Here is a 25207-nt window from a genome sequence, read left to right as displayed (position 1 = left end):
TTCCTACCCATCAAACATTTTAAAATCAGCAACATTGTTCAGGTTGCAACATGTATGACAATGCACTTATTTCCTTCACATATAAAGAGGGTCTACAAATGAATGAGGCCAACATATCAAAAGGTGGGCAAGGAATTCCCTGGTGGTCCAGTGGTTAGGAATCAAGGGCTTGGATTCCATTCCTGGTTGGGGAACTAAGATCCTGCAAGCCAAAAAGAAATTTAAAAAGTTGGCAAATAATTAGCAGTAAACAAGTGCCTTAAAGCATGAAAATATTCATACACACAGAAATATGAGTTCAGAGTACAGTGAGCTGCTGTGTTTCACTCCCTAAGCTTTTCAAAAATAACAGGTGGTACTGAAGACTCTTGAGAGTCCCTTGGACCGCAAGGAGATCGAACCAGTCAATCCTAAAGGAAATCAACCCTGATATTCACTGGAATGACTGATATTGAGGCTAAAGTCCCAATACTTTGGCCACCTTTTCCAGCCGACGCACTGGAAAAGCCTCTGATGCTGGGAAACATTGAAGGCAAAGGGAGAAAGGGATGATAGAGGATGGCATCATTGGATGGATGGTTGGATGGCATCATTGACTCAATGGACATGAACTTGGGTAAACTCCAGGAGATAGTGAAGGACAGGGAAGCCTGACATACTGCAGTCCATGGGATCACAAAGAGTCAGACATGACTTGGCGACTGAACAAGAGCAACACTGAAGGAATGGAGCAAGGGGCACATTTCACCAGGAGGTGTGTACATGGAGGCATTCTCCTTAGAAAGCAATATTGCAATATTGTTCAAAATTAAAAATGAATATGCCTTTTGATAATTCTAGGAAATTATCCTATAAATTCAGACATGCCCAAAACATGTACAAGGCTGTTTGTTGCAGGATCTTTTATAGCAGAGGTTGGTCATTGACAACTTGTGGCCAAATTTGGCCAGCTGTGTGACTTTGTAAATAAAGTTTTATTGTCACACAGCCACATCCACTCATTTATACATTATAATTATACATTATAATGTATACATTATACATTACCCTTGGCTACTTTTGAGTTGCAAGGGCCAGAGCTGAGCAGTTGGAACGGAGACTAACTGGCCCACAAACCCTGAAATATTTACTCTCTGGTCCTTGACAAAGTCTGTTGACCCCTGATTTATACAAAAAGCCCAGAATAACCTTATCCCTTGATAAGTGTCTGGCAAAATAAATTATGGCATTCCCAGAGCAAAACAGAAGGCAGGTATTAAAAAGAGAGACTGGGGGACTTCCCTATGGTCCAGCGGTTAAGAATTTGCCTGCCAATGCAGGTGACACAGGTTCAATCCCTGGCCCGGGAAGATTCCACATAACATGGGACAGCTAAGCCTGTGAGCCAAAACTGCTGAGCCCAGGTGCTGCCAACATTACGTAAGCCTGCATGTTCTAGAGCCCATGCTCCACAAGAGAAGCCACTGCAACTAGAGGAGCCATTGCTTGCCACAACTACAGACACCCTGAGCACATAAACGAAGACCCAGCACAGCCGAAAATAACATTTTCTTTTTCTAACGAGAGACTGGGGAGGGGTTACCGCCCCCGGAGGTGGGGAGGGCATCGTTTTCCTCTCTATACCCTTTTGTACTGGTTTATTTTTGGCCACACTGCGGCATGTGGAACTTCCCCATCGAAGGATGGAACTTGTGCCCCCTGCAGTGGATGCATGGTTTCTTAACCACTGGACCACCCAGGGAAGTCCCTGTTTTATTCTTTAAGCCATTAAATATAAAAGTGGACCTTCACAAAGGATGGAGCGGGTGATGGCCCTGGGGCCAAGGTCATTGTGCCATTAGAAACTCAAGTACCATGAGTGCCCTCAGCTCGGGCAGGGTCTCCAGTCTCATCTCTCAGCTGTTGAGACAGACTTGAAGAGTCTGCACCCTGCCCTGACTTGTCGGTGTGTCCTGATGCTCCAACCACTGAATCAAGCCTCTGGATAAGGAAAGGTGCAAAAGGAAGTCAGGGCCAGGCTGCCCACGACAGCCTGGGCTGGGTCCCTCAGTGGCACCCACGAGCTGCCTCAGGACCTCTGAGACTGTCCTTTGGGCATCTTCCAGCCGTGGCATGGGACCCCCTGCTGTTTTGTGCCAGGGCAGCAAGGCTGAGCAAGCAGCCCCTCTCCTACCACTGCCAAGACTGCCCTGCCCTTGGCTCAGCTCCCTCCTGGGACTTCCCTGCCCACCCACGGAACCCCCATCACCAGCCCCGGGGAGTTTAGCTTAGAAGGAACCTCAGGCAGGTGGCAGTGCTTCCATCTGGAATTGTTTAATGTGTCTACTTCTTACACGCATAATTATAAAAGAATAAGAATTGACAAAAATATTTTCTTTCCATAATATGTAGAGGTGGTTCGGCTCTCTGGTGGGATTTTTTTGTTGTTGGGTTTTCTTTTTTTTTTTTTTAACCCGCCCCTGGCAGAACTCTTGGCGGGAGGGAAAGGAAGAATAAGGATAACCCTGAGGCGGGGAGGGTTCCACTCCCAACCCTGGAAGCCCGGTTAGTGCGGGCCAGGCAGAAACGTGGGACCAGATGGCCCGGCTGGAGAAGGGGCAGCAGCCGCTGGCCAGCAGAGCCCCAGCCGGTCACGTTTCAGAGCCTGCCTGAAAGCTGAGGGAGAGCCGGGCCGGAGGGCTGCCCGCTCCCCTGCACACTTGCGGTCTGCTGGGTGCACAGCTCCTGTCTCGGGTGCTGGCTGGGGTGAAACCAGCGGCCGGCGGCAGACCCAGATTCTAGATTTAGGCACCCCTAGCTTTCTGTCTTTTAAATAATAAAGAAAAACGCCCCTCCCACACCCCAACAAAAAAAAAAAACACAAGTGGGCGCGGGTGGGGAGGACAGGCAACCACATGCTTCTGCACCGCTGGCTGGGCTGAGCCTAGGCCTGGCCACCCCCACCCCACCCTGCCCCCGGGGCGAGCAGTGCAAAGGCCAGGCTTCTTGGAGTCTCTTCAGGCCTCCACATTCAGTGGAGTTGAGGCTCCCAGACAATGGGGAGCAGTGGGATGGCTTGAGGAAGTGCTTTGTGGACACTGGCCTCAGCGCTCCATCCTGGCAACCCTGAAGCAGCAGGCAGAAAACCCAGGAGCATGAACAAAAACGATCAAAGGCGTGGGGGTGAAGGTGGTGGCTCCCGGGGCGGGCAGTCCCGCGGGCCGGTGGGAGGAGGTGCGGTGCGGGGCCTGCGAGGCCACTCGGTCCCTCCTGCACCCTGCATGCGCGATGGCGGCTGTGGAGCCACTTGTGCTCTGACTGTGCAGGCCCCTCCCGAGGCGGCCCCGGGCTCAGAGATGTTCCTGAAGAAAGTGCAGCAGTGTGACTTCATAGTGCTCACCGGACTCGGGGCAGCGGATGCTGTGTCTCTCGTTGGGGTAGATCTGGGTGGAAAGAGAAGGCAAGGCTGGTGGCACCGAGGACCCTGCATCCTGAACCTCACCCTCTGAGTCTGGCTCCCAGTGTGTCCCCTCAGGGCCTTGGTCCCACCCTTGCCACCCTGGGAAGAGGTCTTGCTCTGGAACTGAGGGACCCAGGTTTGAATCCCTCCTCCATGGACAACTTGCTGGGCAAGTGACAGCCTCCCCCCATGAAGGCTGAGTGAAAAATTCAGACCTTGTAGGGTCTGTGTGGCCTGGGCCAGCTAGTGCAGATACGAAAGCACATATGCAAGCCTTGCGAACCTGTGCTGCTCCTCTGTCCCCCAAACCCAGGGAGCGTGAGGAACTCATATCCGCAAAGGGGCTGGGGCTTCAAATCATGGAGACATTTGCTGCCCTCCACTTGAGCCACTGCATTTTACCAACAGGCCCCACTGGGGATTGGACACACCAAGGCTCCAGAAAGCCCTTGCTCTAGGAGGGCCTCCCCCCAGGCTTTGCCAAGTGCTTCCTGGGCCCTCTCAATAACCAAGGGGGGACCCTCCCCTGAGAGAAGTGGCAGTGTGCTGGTGATAGGGCCCACGCCCAAGGAATCACCCAGTCCCTGAGACCTGGCTGAGTGGAAGTAGGCTCTCAGGTGGATGGTGACAGCGAGGCAGGTCTTGCTTCTGGCCATGGAGTGAGGGTTCCTGGGGCAGGTGTGAAACCTGCTTCACACCCTAGGAATGCATCTAACTGCTCAGATATCTGCCCTCCTCCACCCTTGCCTTCAGTATTCCATCCTGGATGAATCACAAGTCTCACCATACTGTCCCCAGCTCAGAGGAGTTGCCAGGCTGAGATCAAGACCTGGACTCCTGGGTCCTACTGCTCCCAAGGCTTCATAGGTCCCACTCCTTCAGGGCCCGGGGCAGTGGCACAACCTGGGACAGACACCCACCCCTCTATGCCACCCTGGGTCCTGGGTGCTTGGTCACTTCCTCTTCCTGGGTTGTGAGGGCAAGGAGAGGCTCATCTGGCTCCCCACTCTGCTCCCAACCCCCAGTCGTGGGCCTGGTCTGCGGCAACAATGTGAAGTGTGAACAAGTTTGGCCTGTCAGCCTCCAAGCCAAGTGTTTCAGGGTGTCTGAAGCGGAAAGTGGGTGTGCTCCATCCCCCCTCTCCCACCCTCCAAGGGAGCATCCTGTCTCACTTTCAACTTCCCCTGGGAGGCAGAGGCACAAGTCTCCAGGCCCCCATGTGCCCAATGTTTTTCCTGAGAGCACTCATTTGACCCTCAACACCTCTCAGAGGCAGGGGTCATCAAGCCCATTTCATAGATAAGGAGACCAGGCCCAAGGTTAAAGGACCTGCCCAAGGTTAAATGACCTGTGGTCATTCAGGGAGAGGGGCTACCCCAACCAGGAGACTCAGGCCTTCAGGCTCAGAAGGGATACTTGAGGATCCACCCTGGCCCTGCCTGACTCCTCAACTCTGATACGCAGCTGCTGCTGGCCTGTGTTGGGGGTGCATGTGGGGTTGGGGGCAGGGTTGCTCCCAACAGCTCGTCACCCTGTGGGAGCCCCGCCGCCCTCCTGCCCTGTCTGGCCAGTGCATGCACAGCCATAGATCTTGAGGCCTGTCCCTCCTGCCTGATGACCTTCAGTTTTTCCATCTGTTGAATGGCAACGTGTCCTCCCCTGACAGGACTGAGCACGTGAAGGTGTCCAGGATGCAAAAAGACTGCGTGGCGGCTGCAGGTAATCAAATCTGTCCTTCTTACCTCCAGCATCAGGCCTCCCCCAACCACCCCCCTCACCCTCCCACCCCCCCGACCACGTCCCACCCCTGGAGTCCACCAGGCCTCTCGCTCCTCACTCCCGGCCCCTTTCCTGCCAGGACAACTGACTGGTGCATGTCCCACTGGCCCCATGGGCCTCTGTCTACACGGCTGCCTGAAAGATGACCAACCTTTCCTCACCCTTAGAAAAAAATACAGCCCTCCCCTGAGACCCACTCCCAAAGCCCGGCCCTTTACCACAAAAGCCCCACCCTTACCACCGAAGCCCCACCCTCTCGTGAGGGCCTGCCCTCGCCTGAGACCCCGCCCTTACTGCTTAAGCCCCGCCCACCACTGGAGGCACTGCCCGCCTGGCCACGCTGGTCACTCGGCCCTGGTCCTCAGCTCTTCTGCTGGCTGCAACCACGCTGGTCTCTTGTCCCTGAGCTGCTCCTTTTCACTATCTCCTCTGTCTAGTGTCCTCCACAGCCGACCCCTAGGCCTAGCTGAATCCCCACTCACTCATTAGTATCCTTAAATGTCACCTCCTCAGGGAATTCCTCTCCAACCACTCCCCCCGTGCCCCTCATACTTTCTGGGTGGGGTTCCGAACTTCAAAGCAAGCTTCTTGGTTTAAAATAACGCATGTGCTCCTGCAGTAAGAGCGTGTGCTCCCCCAGTTCCCAGAGGTGGCCAGCAGAGGGCGGAGTGGACTGCGAGGCATCTACTGAATGGACTCGGGGACCCAGGGAGCCAGGGTAATTACCAATTACCGTGAGGAGCCAGGCAGTCAGATATGAGGATGGGGGCAGGGACATGGGTTTCCTCCCACTGCCCCCTCCCCACCCACGCTGCTGCCCACCCTGCGAGCTCCTGGGAGGAGCCACTCACCTGGAGCTGGTAAGGCTTTCCTGCGCGGATCAGCTGGGAGACGAGGAAGTTTGTATGGAAAAAGTGCACGTTCTCATCCAGGAAGCCGTGCAGGATGAGCAGGCGGTTAGGCCTGGAAGACAAGGTTGGGGTGAGGGTCTGGGACCGAACCCCCTTCTCTCACCCTGCCCCATGGCAGTGAGGAGGCAGAAGCAGCAACTTGGCAGCAGATGGTGGAGCAACCCAATGATCTGGCATGACTGGCACCTCTGGGAGACACCTGGCCAGGAGGGGAGGGTGTGGCCAGTGGTACCTGGAATGCCCTGAGGTCCCAGAAGCTTCTGGAATGTGCTAGACCTGCCTCACCCTACACCACCAGTGGCTACCAAGCACTTGACATGTGGCATGGGTAGTGGAGGATGATTCCTTTTGAAATTTTGACATAAAAATAGCTTACTGAGGTGATACATGATCTAAAATTCACTCATTTTAAAGAGAACAATTCAGGGGCATTTGGTGCATTCACAATGTCAAGTAGCCATCACCTGGATCCTAAGTTACAGGACATTTCCATCATCCTGAAGCAAACTCTATACCCATGAGCAGTCGCTCCCAGTCCCTGGCAACCACCAGGCTTCTGTCTTTTATTATTCCAGTGAACTGAGATGAATGCAAAAGTGGATGGAAGTGGCTGCAGAGCTGTGGGTTCTGAGCTTGGCTGCACCATGGTGGCCCCTGGAGTCACCCTCTAGACTGAAGAGAACGGCCTCGCAGGGAGAGGGGCCAGGGCGGGGTCAGTCTGGGACAAGAACCTTGGCACTAAAGGTGAGGCCAGGGTGGACGTTCACCAGACACAAGGTACATCAGAAATGGCCACGCCATTTTCCTTCCGATGGGAAAATCAGAAACCAGTGCCCAAAGCATACATGGAATATCAGAGCTGGGCCAACACACGTAGGTTTTACAACCACTGTGGACCTGGGTTCTGAGGCAGAACCCACAAGACAGGCAGTTAGGGTTCAAAACCGACTCACAGGGCCCACGGCAGGCTACGTGCTTAGGAGCCAAGGGATGCCAGGGTGTCCAAAGTAGTATCATTCTAGAGCTTCCTCTCCATGTTTCTGGGGGCAGGGCTGGGGGCTTCCCTCTCTCCTTGGGCCAAGAGAACCCGGGGGCCTGCATTCTGTGAGGCGGATGGAGGAAGGGGAGGGGGCGCCGGCGGACAGAGAAGCAGATGTGGAAGCCACACCCACCCGGCCCCAGGAGGACCCAACTTCAGGGAGGGCCGGCCTTCGTGATCTGGCGGCAGGGGGCCTTACTCATTGGGCAGCTTCTCCACGTGCAGGGCCACGGAACCCGCCTCGTAGCCAAGCTGGTTGTTCTCTGGGACATCCATGTAGCGTTCTGTGTAGCCCGTGTCGTAGGCCATCCACACTGTGACCGGGGCGCCTGCGATGGCCACCTGGGGGCCACCGTGGGTGAAGGGGTGCAGAGAAAGAGAGAGAGACACACATAGGGGTCACGTCCTGGGAGCCTGCGTTTGGCCTGTGGTCCCGGGGCCTCCCCCGGAGGACATGAGGAGCGGGCATGCACACGGGGGCTGGCGGGGAGGGGCCCTCCGTGTGTCTCCCCCGTGGACCGTGCACTGTCGTGGGAGGGTGGGTGAGCTAGGCGAGCGCTCAGGCTGAACTTGGCCCCTCCCTGGGCCCACTGCCTTCCTGCCTCCTCCTCCTCATCGCCCTGGCAGCGCCGCCGGCCTGGGGGCCCCTCCCCCGACGCTCTCCACACCATGCCCCACCTCTGCCCGTCCGGGGCCGGGGTCCCGAGCTCAGCCTCCCACAGAGAGCTGCTGGCGGGGTTTTGTGCAGCCGGACGCCATCCTGGGGTCAGCAGTGGCGGGCAATGAGGAGGGGGGCTCGTCCCCGTGGGGCTGCTGCGGGGAGAAACAGCCACGTGGCAAGGCCCCTGCCAAGATGCCTCCCCCAGGGGGGGCGGGCTCCAAGGGGCATGAGGGCGCTGGCAGACAGGGGGGAGAAGGCGGGGCAGGACCCACCTTGAACACCTGGGGCTTGTGGATCAGCCCCATGAGCGAGAGGAAGCCTCCGTAGGACCAGCCGTGGATGGCCACCCGGCTCAGGTCAATGAAGCCATACTTCTCGGCCACGAACTGCAAGCCCTCCACCTGGTCCTCGATTTCCACCTGGCCCTGGGGAATGAGGCCAGGTACCCCTCAGTGGCCTCCTCCCAGGCCCATGCCCCACAGTCTCCCTTCCCTCGCAGGGGGCCCTCTCTGGAAGTCACCCTCTCTCCAGGTCCTGTGCAAACCTCTCGGGGTGGTGGTCAGCAGGACCTGGCACCAACCCTGCCCTGCCATCTCCTGGCTGGCTCTGATAAAGTTACATCCCCTCTCTGGGCCTCAGTTTCCCCATCCCCAAAATAAGGAGGTTAACATGAAGAGTACGGATTTTACAGTGAGTGTGAGGATGAAATGAAATGCAAGGTATCCTGTATTCAGAGGCCTGGTGTGTGCCAAGACTCAAACAGCTGGTGTTATCACCACCACCAGCACCACTACCTCCATCCTCAACACCACCATTATCACCATCAAATTCCTCATCATCACCAGCATCACCCCCACCACCATCAATATCCCCACCATCATCACCATCCTCACCACCACCGCCACTACCACTTCCACAGCCACCAGTGCCTATCTGGCCTAGCCCTCGGGGCTTCCTGCTGAAGGGGCCTATACTGACATGCCTGGCTGCATCTGGGTCTTAGGCACCAGGTAGGGTATATGTATACCTGTCTCCCCACGGGGCACCACTCAGAGCTGAGCAGCAGAGTGGACATTCCTCTAGTTCCATAGGCTGCCCCATAGGACTGACACCCTGGCCAAGACTGTCCTTGAGGAAGGTGCCCCAGGGCCTCCCCCAAACCCCAGGTCCCCCCACCTTCACCACACAAGAAGGGAATGGGAAAAGACATTACCATCTGGTTTTTCAGAGCCCCTTCGAATCGAAGCCCTCGCTGACAGGAGCCCCTGCCGTCAATCACGACCACAGCATAGCCCAGGGATGCCAGGGTGTTGAGCCGCAAGTACTTGATTCCTTTGAAGGAGTTATTGACCAGCTGCACCTGTGGGGAAGTCAAGGCAGGTGTGAGTCTAAAGATGAGGCCTGCACTCTATCATGAAGACTATGGATGGCACGGAGAGGAAGGCCCCTGCCCAAGTTCCTCCCTGGAATTACTCCCTTATTTCTTCAGCTACATTTTGCCTCTTTTCTACCCCTCTATTTTATCTACAAACAGACACAGAAGCTGATGGGGAGCGTGGCAGGCTGGTGGTGCCGGGTGGTGTGTCCCCCAAGTAATGTGGCTTATGCTGGTCCCTTACTTCGGCACAATTCATGTTTGGGGCCTCCTCATCTTCTGGGTGGTGTCCTGCTGGCTGTAGGGTGTTGACAGCACCTCTGGCTTCTACCCACTAGATGCCAGGAGCACCTCCACCCCAGCTGTGATGACTACAAATGTCCCCAGATGTCACCAAGTGTCTCCTGGGAGACAGCCACCCCAGCTGAGAAGCGCTGTCTTAGGTGCACCTGCTTGCCAACCTGCCTGCCTGGCCTGTCCCCTTCTCAGAGGGCTGGGCCCAGAGCTCCAAGCTGCTGACCAGGGGTAAGAGTGGGTCACTGCTGGGTGGGTGGCCCAGACACACAGACGGGGTTTAGGGGGGCTTCCCAGAGGGACAGGGAGTATCACCAGGTGAAAGGGGGAGGCTGTGCAGTGAGGTCAGTGGGGATGGGCAGCAGCGCTAGGAGGGGCCCCGCGAGCCCTGGATGGGGGGTATGGGGGAGGGGCGTGCCTACCTGTGGGCCTCCATACACAAAGAGGACAGTGGGGTGCTTCCTCCCTGGCTGCACGGCGTGGGGCTTGTAGATCATGCCATAGAGCCGCACATCGGACCGCGTGTGGAAATGGAAGATTTCCGGAGGCACGTAATCGGGGGGGCAGCCTATGGAGACAGAGTGGCTGTGGCTCCGAGGGCCAGGGTGAGCCAAGGCAGGCTCAATTCTGAGCGGGGCCCACGTCTGGCCGAACCCACACTCCCCCAAACCCAGAGGGTGGACCAGAAGCACCCCGTCTTCTGTGCTTCCTGGCAGTTATAACCAGGGGGCCCTTTTTAGTGAGTGATCCCCATGGCGGGGTGCTCTGCATTCAGTTTACAACTCGTGGGCTGCCACGGGGCCATTCAGTAGGTAATGAAACATTTAAGAGAGATGAAGTGAACTGACTGGCATTCGCTTCCGCAGCTAGAATTGGAACCTGGGGTCACCCAGGTGGAGGCCTGGCCGCCCTGGAGGCTCCTGGGTTAATTAACCAGCTTCCTCCCACTCCCCGAGGCCCCTACCAACCGACCCCAGGCAGGGGCCATCTGCTCTGCACAGGTGCACTTGGCCCTGTGTAGGGACCCCTCTGGAGAAGGCGATGGCACCCCACTCCAGTACTCTTGCCTGGAAAATCCCATGGATGGAAGAGCCTGGTAGGCTGTAGTCCATGGGGTCACTGAGGGTCAGACATGACTGAGCAACTTCACTTTCACTTTTCACTTTCATGCATTGGAGAGGGAAATGGCAACCCACTCCAGTGTTCTTGTCTGGAGAATCCCAGGGACGGGGGAGCCTGGTGGGCTGCCATCTACGGGGTCGCAGAGTCGGATACAACTGAAGCGACTTAGCAGCAGCAGCAGCAGGGACCCCTCCACCTGGCAGAGCCGGCTCCTGCCCTTTGCATGTGCTCTCTCTGGGACAGCAGCACAGAAACTTGAGGCTGTCTCGGGGGCCCCACAGGACAGTTCAGGGCTATGGTTACGCTCGATTGGTTCTTGGGGCTCTGGGCCGCTTGCTGCCTTGCGCTCACCCGCGTTATTCACCAGGGCTCAGCCGGCAATGCACGCGGTCTAGGTCCCAGGGGTCTGGGGTTACTCACTGGCTGCCTCCATCATGCTGGCCCAGAACCGGGGCTGTTTGTGTAGAGGGTCGTCGTCGGGGCCGCTGAGCTTGTAGACGTGCACGCAGGGTGGTGTACCCACGCTGCTATAGTGGCTGATGAACATGTCGAAGTTCTGTGGGCGGGATGGGGCACTGAGACCGCGGGGCGCCTCCCATCACCCCCACTGTGCTGGCGCCTTCCCCCATCACCTCCACCTGCATCAACTGCCTGCCGTCCATACCCCGTGTGGTGTGTTTGCTCGTGTGACCCTGCTGTTACCACCACCCCTACCCTGAAAGGTGAGAGGAGCCTGTCCCCTGACCAGGGGGGCCCTGGGTGCTGCTGACTGAGGGACCTGGGGGCGGGTTCAGACCCAGACCTCCCCATCTTGCTGGTCCTACAGCCAGCAGACTACACTGCCTACTTGTCTGGGTCGGGGGTGGCCCTGTGGTCATGTTCCAGATTGCTGCCTGATATTTTGGAATGTTCCAAGGGAGGGCACGTTGGGGAGAGGCCCACCTGGCTCATGGAGCAGCTGTGGGAGAAGCCGGGTGTGGTGAGGCGCACGATCTCGCCAGCCACCTCGTAGCTGACCACATAAAGGTGGTGCTCCAGGGGCGTGTCCTTCGTGCCTTGGAAGTATACCAGCTTCGTCTCCTCGTTGACCCAGATCTGCAGGTGGCACAGGAGCTCCTGGTGACATGGCCCCCGGGGCCTCCCTCCCCGCCCCCAGGGAGGGCTCAGTGTTCTATGAACAGGGAGGACAGTTCTCCCAGAGCTGGCTTCAGCCCGCCGGCTGGAGAGCTGTCTGGGAGACTGTCCTGGATCCCGCAGGGAAGAAGCCCACTCCACTAGAGCTGGGCTAACCACATGTTCTCTGGTCTGACTTGGAATCAGAACTCCCAGTCTGGACAGCTCCTTCCAGGCGGGCCCAGAGCCACCGGAGGGGGACTGAAGGCACAGTTGTGGGGGGATACCGAGGCCGAGGGAGGGCCTGTCCTGGGTCCAGCAGCCCCCAGTCCTGGTCCCCAGTGGGGACAGCCCACCCTCTGACCCAAGTGCTCAGGGTTAAGAAGTGGTAACTCCCTGCCCCGCTATTTCCTGGAGGAAAAGCCCGTCAGGCCTGGGTGTGGTTCTCAGGCAAGGACCTCAGGAGGAGGGGGAAAGAACCTCGTTCTGGGGATGAAAGAGGCACTGCCTTGCTGGGCTGACCGTGCAGCACAGATGCTCTGAACAGGCCTTTATGCCCCTGGGGACTGCTCCCAAGGATGGCACTGGAGGGGCAAATTCCAAATGAAGGCACAGCGATGCCCCAAGTGCTCTTCAGATGAGAGAGCTGATGATAGCTGAAATGTCCTAAAGACAGGCTGGCTCCACCCTTACAGCACACCTCTCTGGGGCCACAAGAAGCCATGCAACCCTACAAACCCTCTAAAATACTCATGTTCCTGTGCAAACAGGAAAGACCTACAGTGATTCCCCACTGTGGTCACTTCTGAGGATGGAGGCAGGTCACGGGGGCCTGGGTGAGGATGGAAGGGGACCGTATAGAGAAATTCAATTTTTACAACCAATGCTGGTATGTTGGTTATCATGTGCTCACTGGAAAATAAATGCAGGTTTTCTGAAAATGGAGGATGTCATTAGAAAATCCCAAACCACCCATAGTTAAGTCGTGTGCTGGTTTTGTTACCAAGTCTCTGTAAGAAGCTGTGTGGGCGGGAAGGAGAGTCTGCAGGTGAGGGACCCACCCAGACCCGGGGCACAGGGGTGGAGCATGTGGCTGTGGGCAGTGACGGCAAAGGAACGGCAAAGGACATTCTTTCCCTTTCTCTTTCTTAAAATGTTGCTTTTTTATTTTAAAGAAAATTTCTAGGTAAAAAGATAGGGTGTGCAGAGGATTAAACTCTGACCATGGAGAAAGTTTTTTTTTTTTTTCCCCCCAGCCGTGAGCACGGCATGGGGGATCTTAGTTCCCCTACCAGGGACTGAACCCAGGCCCTGGCAGAGACAGCACTGAGTCCTAACCACTGGACCACCCAGCAAGTCCCCAGAGAAAGATTTTAATATTGTCCTGTGTGTCTGCCAGCGGCTAAAGGCCTTCAAAGTACTTTAAAACAGGGTTCTCACCTGGGGCCGCTCTGTGCCCCCGGGCCATTTGGCAGCCTCTGGACACATCTGTGGTCATCACAGCTGGGGTGGGGGCCAGGGAGGCTGCTCCACACCCACAGTGCCCACAGTTGCCCCAAGTGTCCACTGATGTGGAGATGGGAGGGTTGGAGCTGTTTGGCCCCATGTCGCAGCAAGGAAACCCAGTCTTAGTGCCTGGCTGGCTGGGCCAAGCGAGGCTATGAGCCCAGGGGCGCCTCCAGCAAGACTCAAGCACAGCAGAGCCACCCAGTAGGGACAAGTGTGGTCCCACTGTCACGGGCACCGTGCCTTACACTACCTGGGCCCAAGGAGGTTACTTGTCTCCTGATCGAGTGTTTTCACATTGCTGTTTCCTACCATATCAACAGTGCACACTTGTGTGCTAACCTGAGAGTGTCCCGGGTGGTCTCGCCTAGAATGGGGGCTGTCAGGTCAGATGAGGTGCAGGTTGACACTGTAATGGATGCCCCCTCTGCTCTCTGCCCAGGGGTGCCAAGGCCCCTTCCCTTGGCAGCACACGGGCCACCCAGCTCTGGGCTTTAAAAAGGTTGGCCTACATCTCCTCTTGGGCACTTGGACAGTTTAGGTCTGTCTGAGTCTTTGGACCAGGAGACCTTTATAAAAGCTGGGAGGGAGGGAGGCCTCCAGGACGTCTGATTAAGGGGTCTCTCTGTAAAACTGAGAATTTTGCAGACCTGGCCCCCAATGATGGATGCAGGGCAGTTCCACGGTGGGCCCCACCAGTGTCCACAGGTAGCTTCATGCAGCGGAAGGAGGCCAAGTGGACGCTCCTAATGGCAGGGAGAATGGGCCAGGTCCCACCCACCAGGATCCAAGGAAACGCAGACAACCCTGCCTCCAGACCCAGGATCTCCTGCTGGTGGCAAGTGCAGCCCCCATGGCCCTTAGTTGCAGAGCAGGAGCGGGTGGCTAGGTGCGGGGCATGGGGGTGGAGAAGAAAGCCACAGGCGCCCAGGGTCTGGAGGGGTCAGGACCATGTGTGTGTGTCTGTGCACATGTGTGTGTACAGGCGTGTGTGGAGACTCGGGTACCTTGGAGCCGTGCCTCGCCAAAACCTCCCACTCGCCGCTGGTCAGTGCGATCTCCTCCTTGATGGGACATTTAAATTCATCTGGAAGGATAGGAAAAGAGGTGAAGGGGGCCCGGGGAAGCTGTGACACAGACTCAAAGCACAAAATGGACTTGCTGCAAAACCCAGGCAGCTGGGAGACAGGCAGGTGGACCGGCTGGGCCCCTGCCATGGGACGCAGACCTGAGATCTGCATTTTTATCAAAAGCATCCGATTTTGGGGACTTCCCTGGAGGCACAGTGGTTAGGACTCTGAGCTTCTCCTGACCCCAAGCTTCCACTGCAGGTGGTATAGATTTGATTCCTTGTCAGGGAACTATTGATAAAATTCCACATGCAGACTGATAAGGCCAAAAAAAAAAAAAGGTACCCAGTTTTAGAACCCTGCGGGCCAAACCACCTCCTTCCAGGCCTTGAACTTGTGACTGGTTAGGATAGGTTGGGAACCAGGTCTTGACTAAACTCTGGGACTGACCAAAGGCTCAGGGGAGTTACAGTAGGTTTTTTTGGGTGGGTAGGTCTCTCTCTTTTTTTATATATTTATTTACTTATTTTTGGTCATGCTTGATGTTTGTTGCTACACATGGGCTCTCTCTAGTTGTGGCGAGTGGGCTTCTCATTGTGGTGGCGTCTTTTGTTGAGAAGTATGGGCTCCAGGGCACACAGGCTTAGTTGCTCCGCAGTATGTGGAATCCTCCTGACCCAGGGATTGAACCTGTGTCCCCTGCATTGGCAGGTGGATTCTCAACCACTAGACCACCAGGGAAGTCCTCGCTTTAGAGGTCTTATCAGGTAAATAACAATATGTAATGTTTCTTGCCATGTGTTTGAAATTTTATATTAAAAACAGTTTATTAGCAGTGGCTACAGATCCTTTCTATTCTCTTGGGTCTGAACCAAACTACTGTCAACGTATCCTATGGAGGGGCAGATGTCCCCACACGGATCCACAGGGCGTACAGAACAGAGACCTGGGCTAACTGACCATCACCAGAGGACCCAGGAGGGACAGCCACTCCTCAGTCCCTCACTCACTGCAAGGTGGGTGCGCCACTGCCTGCCCCCAAACCTTCCCCGATGCCCGCACCGTTGGGCCCACATGGGGAGCCGAGTCGCACAGGCCTCCTCTGGGGCTGGCGGCCCTGCCAATGCACTGCTCCAGCTCTATAGCCTCTGTGCCCCTCATTACCAAGCCACCCCCGTGAGACCCCCAGCAGGCCTGGGTGATGGCACAGCCTGCTGGTCCCCCTGCCTTGCTCCAACTCACTCTGAGCTCCTGAACCTTCTTCTGGGTTCAAGCCCATGCTCCTCACGGCCTAGAGGGTCCCACCGACCACACCAGGCCTTCCCTCCCTTACCCCGCCAACTACTCTGCTCCAGCCACATGGGCCTCCTCACTGTCCCTCCCCAACACCAGGCCTAGTCCTGTCCCCAGGCCTTTGCACCGGCTATGCCCTCTGCCTAGAGCACTGTGTGGCCACCTCTGCCACAGGTTTCTGCCCTGTGTCACGTTATCCACTGATGTGCTCCGGGCCTCCTGGTGTCTTTCACCGTCTCTTGATGTCTGCCTGCCTCCCCTCTAGAGCAGAGATGTCCACACTTGTCTCTTTATACAGTGACCCTCCCTGTGTGCAGGGCAAGGCAGCTTCTCCTATAAGGGGCCAGATGGCACAGCCTTGGTACACAAAGGGCCTTGGCATGCAGTTGGTGCTGGATGAACCCTGCTGCCAAAAGAAACCAGTCATGGCTGTGATAGCCCTTCCAGACCAGGAACGGCGTTGGGAAAGGCCAGTCTCTTAATCACAAACACCCACACCCTGTGGGGTGGGACCCGTGAACAAGCCGTGCACTGAACCACTGGCTTGAACTGCAGGCAAGAGTGGTGAGTAAGTATTAGTTGGGCTTGCTCACCATCCCCGGGGCTGAAGGGCTGGGTCCAGTCATAGCCGCGGGGCCGCAGGACAGCGGTGACTTTGTACAGGTGGCAGAAGCCAGTCTTGCACTCGTTGGCACGGATGAAGCAGAGCTCGTCCACTCCCTCTGCTTGGGGGAAGGGGTAGAAGATGTCGTGAACCTGTCGGGGCAGAGAGAGGTGTCATGAGTGGGGGGTGTGGCAGGAGCAGGTGCGGGGAAACTCAGGCTGTGTCTCTTTGAGAAAGCGGAGGCTTGGACAGTCTGGCCAGAGGGCAGTCCCCGCCAACCCTCCCTCCTGAGCTGGCTTCCCCACACTGAGGAGCTGGGGGCCTGGGGGTAGGGACATGGGAAACCAGGAGGTGCGCGAGGACAGGGCCCCACACCCCAGCTCTTACATTGATCCACACGTCGGTGACCTCCTCATACACCACGTACGGCTGGACATCCCTGGGCACAGCCCTGGCGAAGGCCGCCCGCTGCTCCTCGTTGTCGGTGGTAGGGATGAACAGTGCTGGGGGCAGGAGGACCAGCTGGAGGCGCTGCTGGGGCCGGTCCAGGAACATGGCCCAGGCACTGGAGGGTGAGATGGGAGGACGGGAAACTCAGGGCCTGGTGCAGGCCAGCCGGGGCCTGACACCCCCTGCCCATGCGTGTGCATGGTCAGAATGGCTCCTCCTCTGTCAGCTTCAGTGACACTCGAGCAAGTGACTACGCAGTACATAAAGCCTCCCTGGCTGGCAGGCATGCCCAGGAGGGAGATGGGGGTGGTGGGGACGGGGCTGGGGTGGGTGCTGACAAAACTGTACGATCCGGCTGTTCTGCAAACACCTCGCGTCACTGGTGAACTTGGGCAACTTCTGCCAAACCCTCGGCCCTTATTTGTCCTTTGCTTCATATCTTGCTCTAAGTGGACAGTTAGCTTAAATCTTTTTTCTGTTTGTTTCTTTTTTTGTCGTAATGCACGGCATGCGGGATCTTAGTTCCCAGACCAGGGATTGAACCCTCGCCCTCTTGCAGTGAAAGTGCGAGTCCTAACCTCTGGACTGCCAGGGAAGTCCCAACTTCAGTGTATTGTGGACAGAGATCTACTGGCATCAGAGGTGGAAAAGTTGACTCTCAACAGAAAGACAGACCAGGTGCCCTCATTGCAGGCCACTGTTCCTTTCTCAACTACTCAACTCTGCCTGTGTGGAGTGAGTGGCCACAGAGGTGTGGCCATGTGCCAATAAAGCTTTATCTCTGGACACTGAAATATGGATTTCCTATCATTTCCATGTGATGAAATACTCCTCTTTGGATCCCCAGCCCCTGCATCACTGGAAAATGGAAAAATCATTCTTGTGAGCTGCATGGTGATGGGCAGCCGGCCAGGTCTGGCCCCCGGGTATGCTTTGGGGCTCTGGTGTAGTGTGTCTGGCCCAACCCAGGGCAGAAATGACTGTGAGGGGTGTCTTGGATTCTGAGGGATGACACTCACTACTTGCCGTCCTGGGTCCAGCCGGCCCTGGCGAGGTACTCGACCTTCGGGAACAGCAAGCTGAATGGCTGCACCAGCTCCTTCTCCTGCGTTGACACGATCTAAAGGGGAACAGACAGACGTGGGTTACCATCCGGCCTGGCCGTGTGCTGCCACTGCTCTGAGGTGCTGTATCTCCCCAGAGCCACACACTGGAGCCCTAACTCCTGGGACCTAAGGAGGGGGCCTGACTTGGAAATGGGGCAGTTATACTGAGGTCTGGGGTGTGGGGGCCCAAACCCACAGGATGAGCGTCCTTATAATAGGGGGAGATGTGGACACAGGCGCCATGCATCCTGTCTTGTGACACGACGCAGGGAGAAGGTGGCATTCCCAGGCCTCGGATAGCCAGAGACAGGTCTTCTGCCAGGCCTCCGGAGGAAGCCGCCCTGTCGACACTTTGGTTTCAGACCTTCAGCCTCCAGAACAGGAGATGACAGCCTTTGGGGACTAAAGCCTCCCAGCGGTCTTTGCTGCGACAGCCTGCTGACTGGAAACCAAGGGTTCTGGCATGGCTGTTGCTGAAGAGCCAGGTGGCCTTGGGCAAGACAAGCCTCTGGCCCCTGTGGCTTCCTGGAGGTGACACAGGGCTAGTGGGGCATCTCCTGAGGAGGGTGGATGGGAGAGAGGCCAGCAGGGCCCAGCACATCCCACACCCAGGCCTGCCCCCAACCTCTGCATCCCCCAGCTGTGGGTTAGTAGGCAAAATCCCCCGGCCATCTCAGGACCCTGCTCATCTGAGGGGGGGCCTGGAACCATTTACAACAGCTGGTGGGGCTCAGCAAAGCCGCTTAGTGCAGGTCCCTGGAGGATCCACCAGAACATTCTGGTCAGGAGTGGAGAAGGGGCTTGGTTAGGGCCTGCTGCTGCTGCTGTTGCTGCTAAGTCGCTTCAGTCGTGTCTGACTCTGTGTGACCCCATAGACAGCAGCCCACCAGGCTCCCCCGTCCCTGGGATTCTCCAGGCAAGAATACTGGAGTGGGATGCCATTTCCTTCTCCATGGTTAGGGCCTACTCGTGCCCAAACCAAAACCAACCCCTAGATCGTGAAAATAAGTGTAGTTTATCTCAGGTACTTTTCTGAAATGTTACACAAGAAGCCATTCTGGCCAAAATACAAGGGGCTTCCTGGCTCACCAGCCTGCTTTGATCTCTGACATGAGGGGCATCCCCCCAACATCCTCACATGGAGTTGGGCATCGCCTCCACCCTTCTCCCCACAGCCTCCCCTGCCCTCCTGGCTATGGATCCTGAAGAGTGACTCCCTGGGTGATGAGGACCCCCATCTGTGATGCTGACTAGGTGATGGAGAGAAGGATCCGGAACACTGATGCGTCTGCTGAAGTGACAGATGAGGAACTGCCCAGAGGCGGGGACAGGGGTACCCTTGGTCGAAGGTCAGATCCTCCAGGTGACTGCACCCCCGCCCTTCTGGGCACCCCAACCCCTGCAGGGCCTCCGCTCAAAGCTCACTCACAGGGGTCCCCTCTCCACACCCCAGGGCCACTCCCTGTCTGAATCCAGGTTCAGGGTGATGGATGGAAGGGTGTGGCCTGGAAGCCGGGGCTCTGGGTGGAGCCTCTTTTGGGTTCAGTTGGCCAGAGAAGCACCTGCCCTGGAGTGCTTCTGATCTGGCCACCTGATCTCCCAGCAGAGACCCTGGCCTCCCCTCCTCACCTGGACGCTTCTTCCAGGTGCCCCGGCCACATTTACCTTGCCCTGACTGTCAGTCTGGAACTCAGCCAGTTTCAAGGCGATCCTGGGGTTCTTGCTGCCTGCAGAAATGAAAGCAAGGTGGACCTGGCAGGTGGACCAAGAGGGCTGACAGGAGGTGCTGGGGCGGCAGCTGGGGGTGCAGGGGATGCTCCCAGGCTGTGACCCAGCTGACATGGGGGGAGGGGAGGAAGACACCAACTGTCCAAAGGTCCCTCTGTGGGTGTGTCACCCTCTCTGGCCTGGGGAACAAAGGCCCCCAGGCAGGACTGACTGTGAGCCTGGACCATGGGCCCAGTGGTGATGTGGCTACAGATTTGCTGTGTAAGAACAGAGATCAGGCCTGGGCTGGTCGGGGGTCATGGAGGGACACAAAACAGGAGGAAGATATCTCCCTGCCTCGGGAGACCTTGAAAGCTGGGTGCAAAGATGGCACACGCCCCTAATAAAAGCACCCATGACGCAGAAACAGGGCCCATGTCTGGCAACAGCTGGTGCTCAGCAGTCAGGAGGCAGGCAGGCTATAGGCTGGGGTAGCCGAGACAGGTTCTCCAGGGTGGGATTCAGTTCCTATGACATGTCTCAGCTCTGGCCCATGGCTCTAGCACCCTGGCAGGTGGTATCTTGGAGCTCTGCTTCCTCACCTTTCCAGCAAGGGAAGGAAAAGACTGACCTCCCCATTCACACCAGGGCCTAGAAGTCTCCCCAGGAAGGCTCTGTCTAGCACAGCCCACAGTCGGCAGGAACAAGTCTCTTGGAGGCTTCCATGGGGGCCCCAAAGATGCTAAACCTGGCCTGCATGAGTCTTTTGTGTGGCTCACCAAGTTTGTTTTTCTTTTTAAAAATTGTGTGACTGTGCCTAGCATGGCATGTGGGATCTTGGCTCTCCAACCAGGGATCGAACCTGCACCCCCTGCATTGGAAGGCAAAGTCTTAACCACTGGATGCCAGGGAAGTCCCACTAAAAGTATTTTTAAATAATTTGAGACATGTTTAAGAATTGGTAGATTTCTGGGACTTGGTAGTTCAGTGGTTAAGACTCGGAGCTTCCAATGCAGGGGGTGCAGGTTCGATCCCTGGTCAGGAGGCTAAGATTCCACAAGCCTCTTGGCCCAAAACTGAAATATAAAACAGAAGCAATGTTATAAAAAAATTCAATAAAAACTTTAAAAATGGTCCACGTTAAAAAAAAATAAATTGGTAGACTTTGTGGGTGAGTCTGGATTTCTGGCTTCTCTTGAGACACGGGGCAAACTGTACTCTCACAAGGCAATGAGTGTCCGACACGCCTTCAGAGAGGCCACACCCTCCACTACCTCCCCAGGGCTCCTGTTGTCTCCTGGGCCCCAAGGCAGGACGCCAGTCACCACTGATGCTGGCGCTGGCCCGGCTGTTGTTCCCGAACCCAGCCTGCTTCTCTGGGTCTATTCCTGCCTGGGTCCTGTGGGCCCATCCTGGTTGGTGCCTCACCGGGTTCCACGAGGCTTCAGACATCTCCAAGCTGCCCTGACCTATCCCAGGCCCTCACCTGTCCGGGGGTACCGGTAGGAGTCCGTCTTCCTTTCCTCCAGCGCAGGGGAGGGCACATGGATGATCTCCACCTCAGACTCGTCCACTTCCTCGTACAGGATCCGCAGCGTCTTGCAGCCTTCTGACCCTGGGAAGGAGCCGGGCACCTGCTGAGGGTGCCAGGCATCCCCCCGCTGCCCCCCACTCCTGCCCACACAGGATTCTGCTCCACCACGGTGGGGCCCAGACACCCAAAGCTGCCAATGCCTCCACCTAGGACGTCCAGTCTCCAAGCTGTGACGTCCAAGCTGCCCATCTGTGGGACTTGGTCACACCCACCCGAGCAGACCAGCATTCGGGGCCGAGGCAAGAAAGGGTGCCGTGAACATTGTCACGAGAAGGAAGCGAGTAGCCAGGAGCTGCTGGCTTAGCAAGCGGCATGGGGGCTGCCAGTGCCAAGGTCAAGGGATGGAGCCCTTAGCCATTCCTTTCTCGGTTGCTGAGAAGGGTCCCCTCTGCATCTTATACCCTCATCTAACTCGCTAGGGTAGACCAACATCATCCACCAAATGTGGCTAAGCCCACTTGGCCTGCAGATGTCCACACCTGCTCTGTAGGGTGCTGGTTACAGCAAGCGGAGTGAGTGCCCCTGGGCTCCTGCATGCCGGGGGCTCTATCTGAGGGTTTCTGAGCTGCTGAGAATAGTAGAGTGAGAATCCTGACGTCATCAAGGCCAGCAGATGACAGCAGGGGTCATTCTGTGTCCCCAAGGGACCTATGCCATGTCCGGAGACATCTGTGGTTGTCATGAAAACTCAGGAGACCACAGCCCCCCACAGAGAAGAAGCCCACCTCCATGCCCACAGGGACAAGGGGAGAAGACCTCATTTTATAGACCATGATGTCGAAGGGTGGGACAGTCACCTGCTTTTGACAGGCAGAGTCATGAGCAGAGTGACCTGACCCGACCCCGACTTCTGACCTGGAGCCCTTCTCCCTGGTGGGCCTCAGGCACACCAGGTGTTACAGTGATGAAAGACACTGGCCAGACGGAGGAGTGTGGACAGTGTCTTCCCCAGAAACACGCCGATCCCCGCCAGGTCTTGGGAGTGCCAGCAGCCTACCCAACCCTGACAATCCAACCTCTGCCTGGGTGCTGGCTAAAGTGTAGGGCACTGGTTTCTCCCCACTGCACAATTTTCAGGCCAAGCTTGTATTCACGGTTGGACCATGAAGTTTTCTTTACCAATCAACTTAAGGAAAAGGTGAGCTGATGTAAAGGTGGCTGTGGATGGCCGATGGGGTGGTGCAAGGCTGGGGCGGTGGACACCAACGCCTGGTCCCCAGGATCCTGGGTTTTGTGGCCCCATGCCCACTGGCGCTCAGGTCAGAGGGACTCTGAGCAGCAGAGGCCTGGGCCAGTTCTGCTCATGCTGTGGAGAGTCTGACACTACTCACTGGCCCCGGAAATGACTGTTCCCTCCCTCAGAAGACAGACTGTGCTCTGCTGAACAGGGAAAAGGTGACACATCCGGCCTTAGGCACAACTAAGAAAAACAGATACAAAAGGGCCCACTGCTCTGGCTTCTTCCTAACTTGTTGGCAAAACCCACCAAACTTCTAGGTGCATGTAGCTTCAACTCATCTCTCTTCCAGCTGGGAATTTCTCTAAGGCGGGATTTTCTTTTCTTTCCTCTTTTTATTTTAAATTAATTTATAGCTGTGATAGGTCTTCACTGCTGCAAGTGGGCTTTCTCAAGTTTCAGCTAGTGGGGCTACTCTCTAGCTGTGGCACCCAAGACATCCACAGGTAGAGGACTGATTCTCCGTGTTCTGATTGCAACGGACGGAATGTGTGCATCCCCCCAGAATTCAAATGATAGATCCTAGCTCCCCACCACTCAGTGTGATGTACTGGAAGGTGGGGCCTTCGGGACGTGACCAGGTCATGAGGGTGGAGCCCTCATGAAGGGGATTAGTGCTCCTTACAAAAAGGAGATCTCAGAAAGCTCCCTGCCCCTTCAGCACGTGAGGACAGGGAGATAAGATGGCACCCGGAAGCTAGGGAAAGTCCCTCACCAGCAACGAATCTGCCTTGGTTGTGGACTCCCAGTCCCAGCAACAGTGTTGTTTATAAGCTGCCCTGGCTGTGGTATTCTGTAACAGCAGCCTGAGTGTCACCAGCAAGCTAGCCGAGGCCGATCTTAAAAAGTGTGAAGGGTAGACTAGCATGTATACTGTGCTTCTATTAATAGAAGAGCATTTGCAGAAGTGTATTTATTTTTTTGCAGCACCTTGCAGCATGAGGGATCTTAGTTCCCCAGCCAGGGATCAAACCCACATCCCCTGCAGTGGAAGCGCAGAGTCTCAACCCCTGGATCACCAGGGAAGTCCTGTGCACGAGTGTTTTTAAACCAGAGAGGCACTTACCCTCCCAAGAGGCTGTGGGGCACCACCAGTAGCCAGTGAAGCGGTCAAATTCCTCCTGGATGACAAAGGTGGCCACACCTGCAGACTTGGGGTCATCGAGGACACTGGACAAGCCTGGAGAGGACAGAGCCAGATGGGAGATGAGGAGTCTGGTTCAGAGGAGGGCTGCTCTCCTGGTACTGCTGACGGTGGGGGCCATTCTGGGGGCCGTACTGGGCACCATGGGGTGTAGGGCAGTATCGCCACCTCACCCACTCCATGCCAGGTACATCCTTTCCCCATTGTGACAGCTAACAATGTCTCAACACATGGCCAGTCCCAGTCGCCCCAGCTGAGAAGCTCAGGCTTATCGAGAGGGCACCGGGACCTGGGGCAGGATGGTAGGCAGGGATCAGCCATAGCCCTCGGATTTCCACAGGCGTCTGCACAGGGGTGCCATTACACAGGGCAGGCAGGGGCCTGAGGCAAGCCCGGATCTGGTGAGCTCTGGGCTGGAAGTGTGGAGGCGGACAGGAGGGCAGGGGTAGGAAGGCTGAGATGGGCAGCAACTAGTGGGCAGGCCAGGTCCCCATGGCCCGGGTGATTCACAGAGAAGAAAGCCAGGCAGCTAGACTTTGTACAGGGCTACGATGGGGGTGGGGTGGGGGGTTGCAGTGGCTGGGAGACCAGGCTCTGAGCAGGTGCTGGTGGTCTGGTGGGGGCGCATGGTGGGGCAGGGGTCTCCAGCAGAAGCTGGAGTGGTGGCTGTGGGGACTGACCACAAGGGGGAGCGGGTTCCCATCCGCCACCCTCCACATAGGGACACAGGGAGGGGATTGGTAGGTAGTGGTGGTGGTGTTCCGGTCGCTCCTGAGTCCACCCCCACCCCACCCCCAACCCAGCCTCACCCTTGTGGCAGAAGGTCAGCCTCCGCTCCTCGCCCGTCTCAATGTTGGCCACCCACAAGTCACTGTTGTTGATGAAGGAGAAGAAGGCAGGGTCGGCGGGACAGATCTTAGGGTCCATCCGTGGCCCCGAACACTGGGTCTTGATCTCCAGGGGCTTCATGGGGGACACCTGCGGAGAGAGGGGCCTGGCTCAGCAGGGTGGGATGCCCCAGCCATTCCCCCGCCCTCCCCACCAGCAAGCGCAGCTCACCATGAAGCCATTCTTGCCGCCGTCCCGGCAGTGGAAGAGGCTGTTGCTGGCCTGGAAAAGGAAGAGGCCGCTCTCGCTGTGGAAGTCGTAGGAGGTGATGCCAAAGACGCCCAGGCGTTTCCGCTCCCGCAGCAGTTCCTCCTCCCGGGAGTAGACCCCGTGGTGTGGTGTGGCCTGGGGACACAAGGGGGACATCGGCGTCAGCAGCCCCGGCCCCCTTTCCCCACTGACTCTCTCCCAGACAGATGGGGCCGGGCCCCCAACCAGTGCCACCCTACAGAACCCCGCCCTCCATATTCGATCACAGCCCCTTTCTGCAAGAACATTTGAGCTCATTCCACCCACCACCACACATTCCCACTCTCTGCACGGGGGAGGGGACCAGCAGATTCAGGACCACCCAGATGCCTGACCTGGGGTCGGGGGGGCAGCTGGCAGGTGAGCGGGTGCATTATGGGGGACACCATGCAGCTGCCCCACGGAGAATTCTGAACATCACGTGGGAATTCAGAGAAACATTAAAAGGAAGAAACACATTTTTATTTTTTAAATTTCTTTTTCTGTGGCAGCGTTGCAAGGCCTGCAGGATCTAGTTCCCCGACTAGATATTGACCCTTTGCCCCCTGCAGTGGAAGCATGGAGTCCTAACCACTGGACTGCAGAAGAGAGATCCCAGAAATGTGTTTTTAAAGAGCAGAATCCAA

General features: G+C 56.8%; 1 protein-coding gene across 4 annotated transcripts in view; it reads right to left on the bottom strand.

Moving 5' to 3' along the window:
• Positions 1–2297: 2297 nt before the first annotated feature.
• The window catches only part of DPP9 (dipeptidyl peptidase 9), a 36807-nt gene continuing 13897 nt past the window's right edge, over positions 2298–25207 (bottom strand). For 2 of the 4 annotated variants that reach the window (XM_070793065.1, XM_070793064.1), the window contains 17 exons: positions 24504–24677; positions 24254–24422; positions 23367–23480; positions 20956–21084; positions 19428–19489; positions 17676–17776; positions 16594–16771; positions 16196–16358; positions 14247–14326; positions 11563–11715; positions 11041–11176; positions 9921–10066; positions 9043–9189; positions 8102–8254; positions 7368–7510; positions 6070–6181; positions 2298–3422 (listed from right to left, as the gene is read on the bottom strand). In XM_070793065.1, the coding sequence (XP_070649166.1) occupies positions 3330–3422; positions 6070–6181; positions 7368–7510; positions 8102–8254; positions 9043–9189; positions 9921–10066; positions 11041–11176; positions 11563–11715; positions 14247–14326; positions 16196–16358; positions 16594–16771; positions 17676–17776; positions 19428–19489; positions 20956–21084; positions 23367–23480; positions 24254–24422; positions 24504–24677 (2253 nt within the window). In that variant the 3' untranslated portion in view covers positions 2298–3329. Of the gene's footprint in view, positions 3423–6069; positions 6182–7367; positions 7511–7846; positions 7982–8101; positions 8255–9042; positions 9190–9920; positions 10067–11040; positions 11177–11562; positions 11716–14246; positions 14327–16195; positions 16359–16593; positions 16772–17675; positions 17777–19427; positions 19490–20955; positions 21085–23366; positions 23481–24253; positions 24423–24503; positions 24678–25207 lie in introns of those variants that run through there. The other 2 variants (XM_070793066.1, XM_070793067.1) reach the window with 2 other exon arrangements.

This window comes from Bos indicus, chromosome 7 (genome assembly GCF_029378745.1).
Source record: "Bos indicus isolate NIAB-ARS_2022 breed Sahiwal x Tharparkar chromosome 7, NIAB-ARS_B.indTharparkar_mat_pri_1.0, whole genome shotgun sequence".
In the NCBI taxonomy this organism is placed as follows: Eukaryota; Metazoa; Chordata; class Mammalia; order Artiodactyla; family Bovidae; genus Bos; species Bos indicus.
The sequence above is the reverse complement of the archived record's forward strand: the minus strand, read 5'-3'. Positions and strand labels throughout refer to the sequence as shown.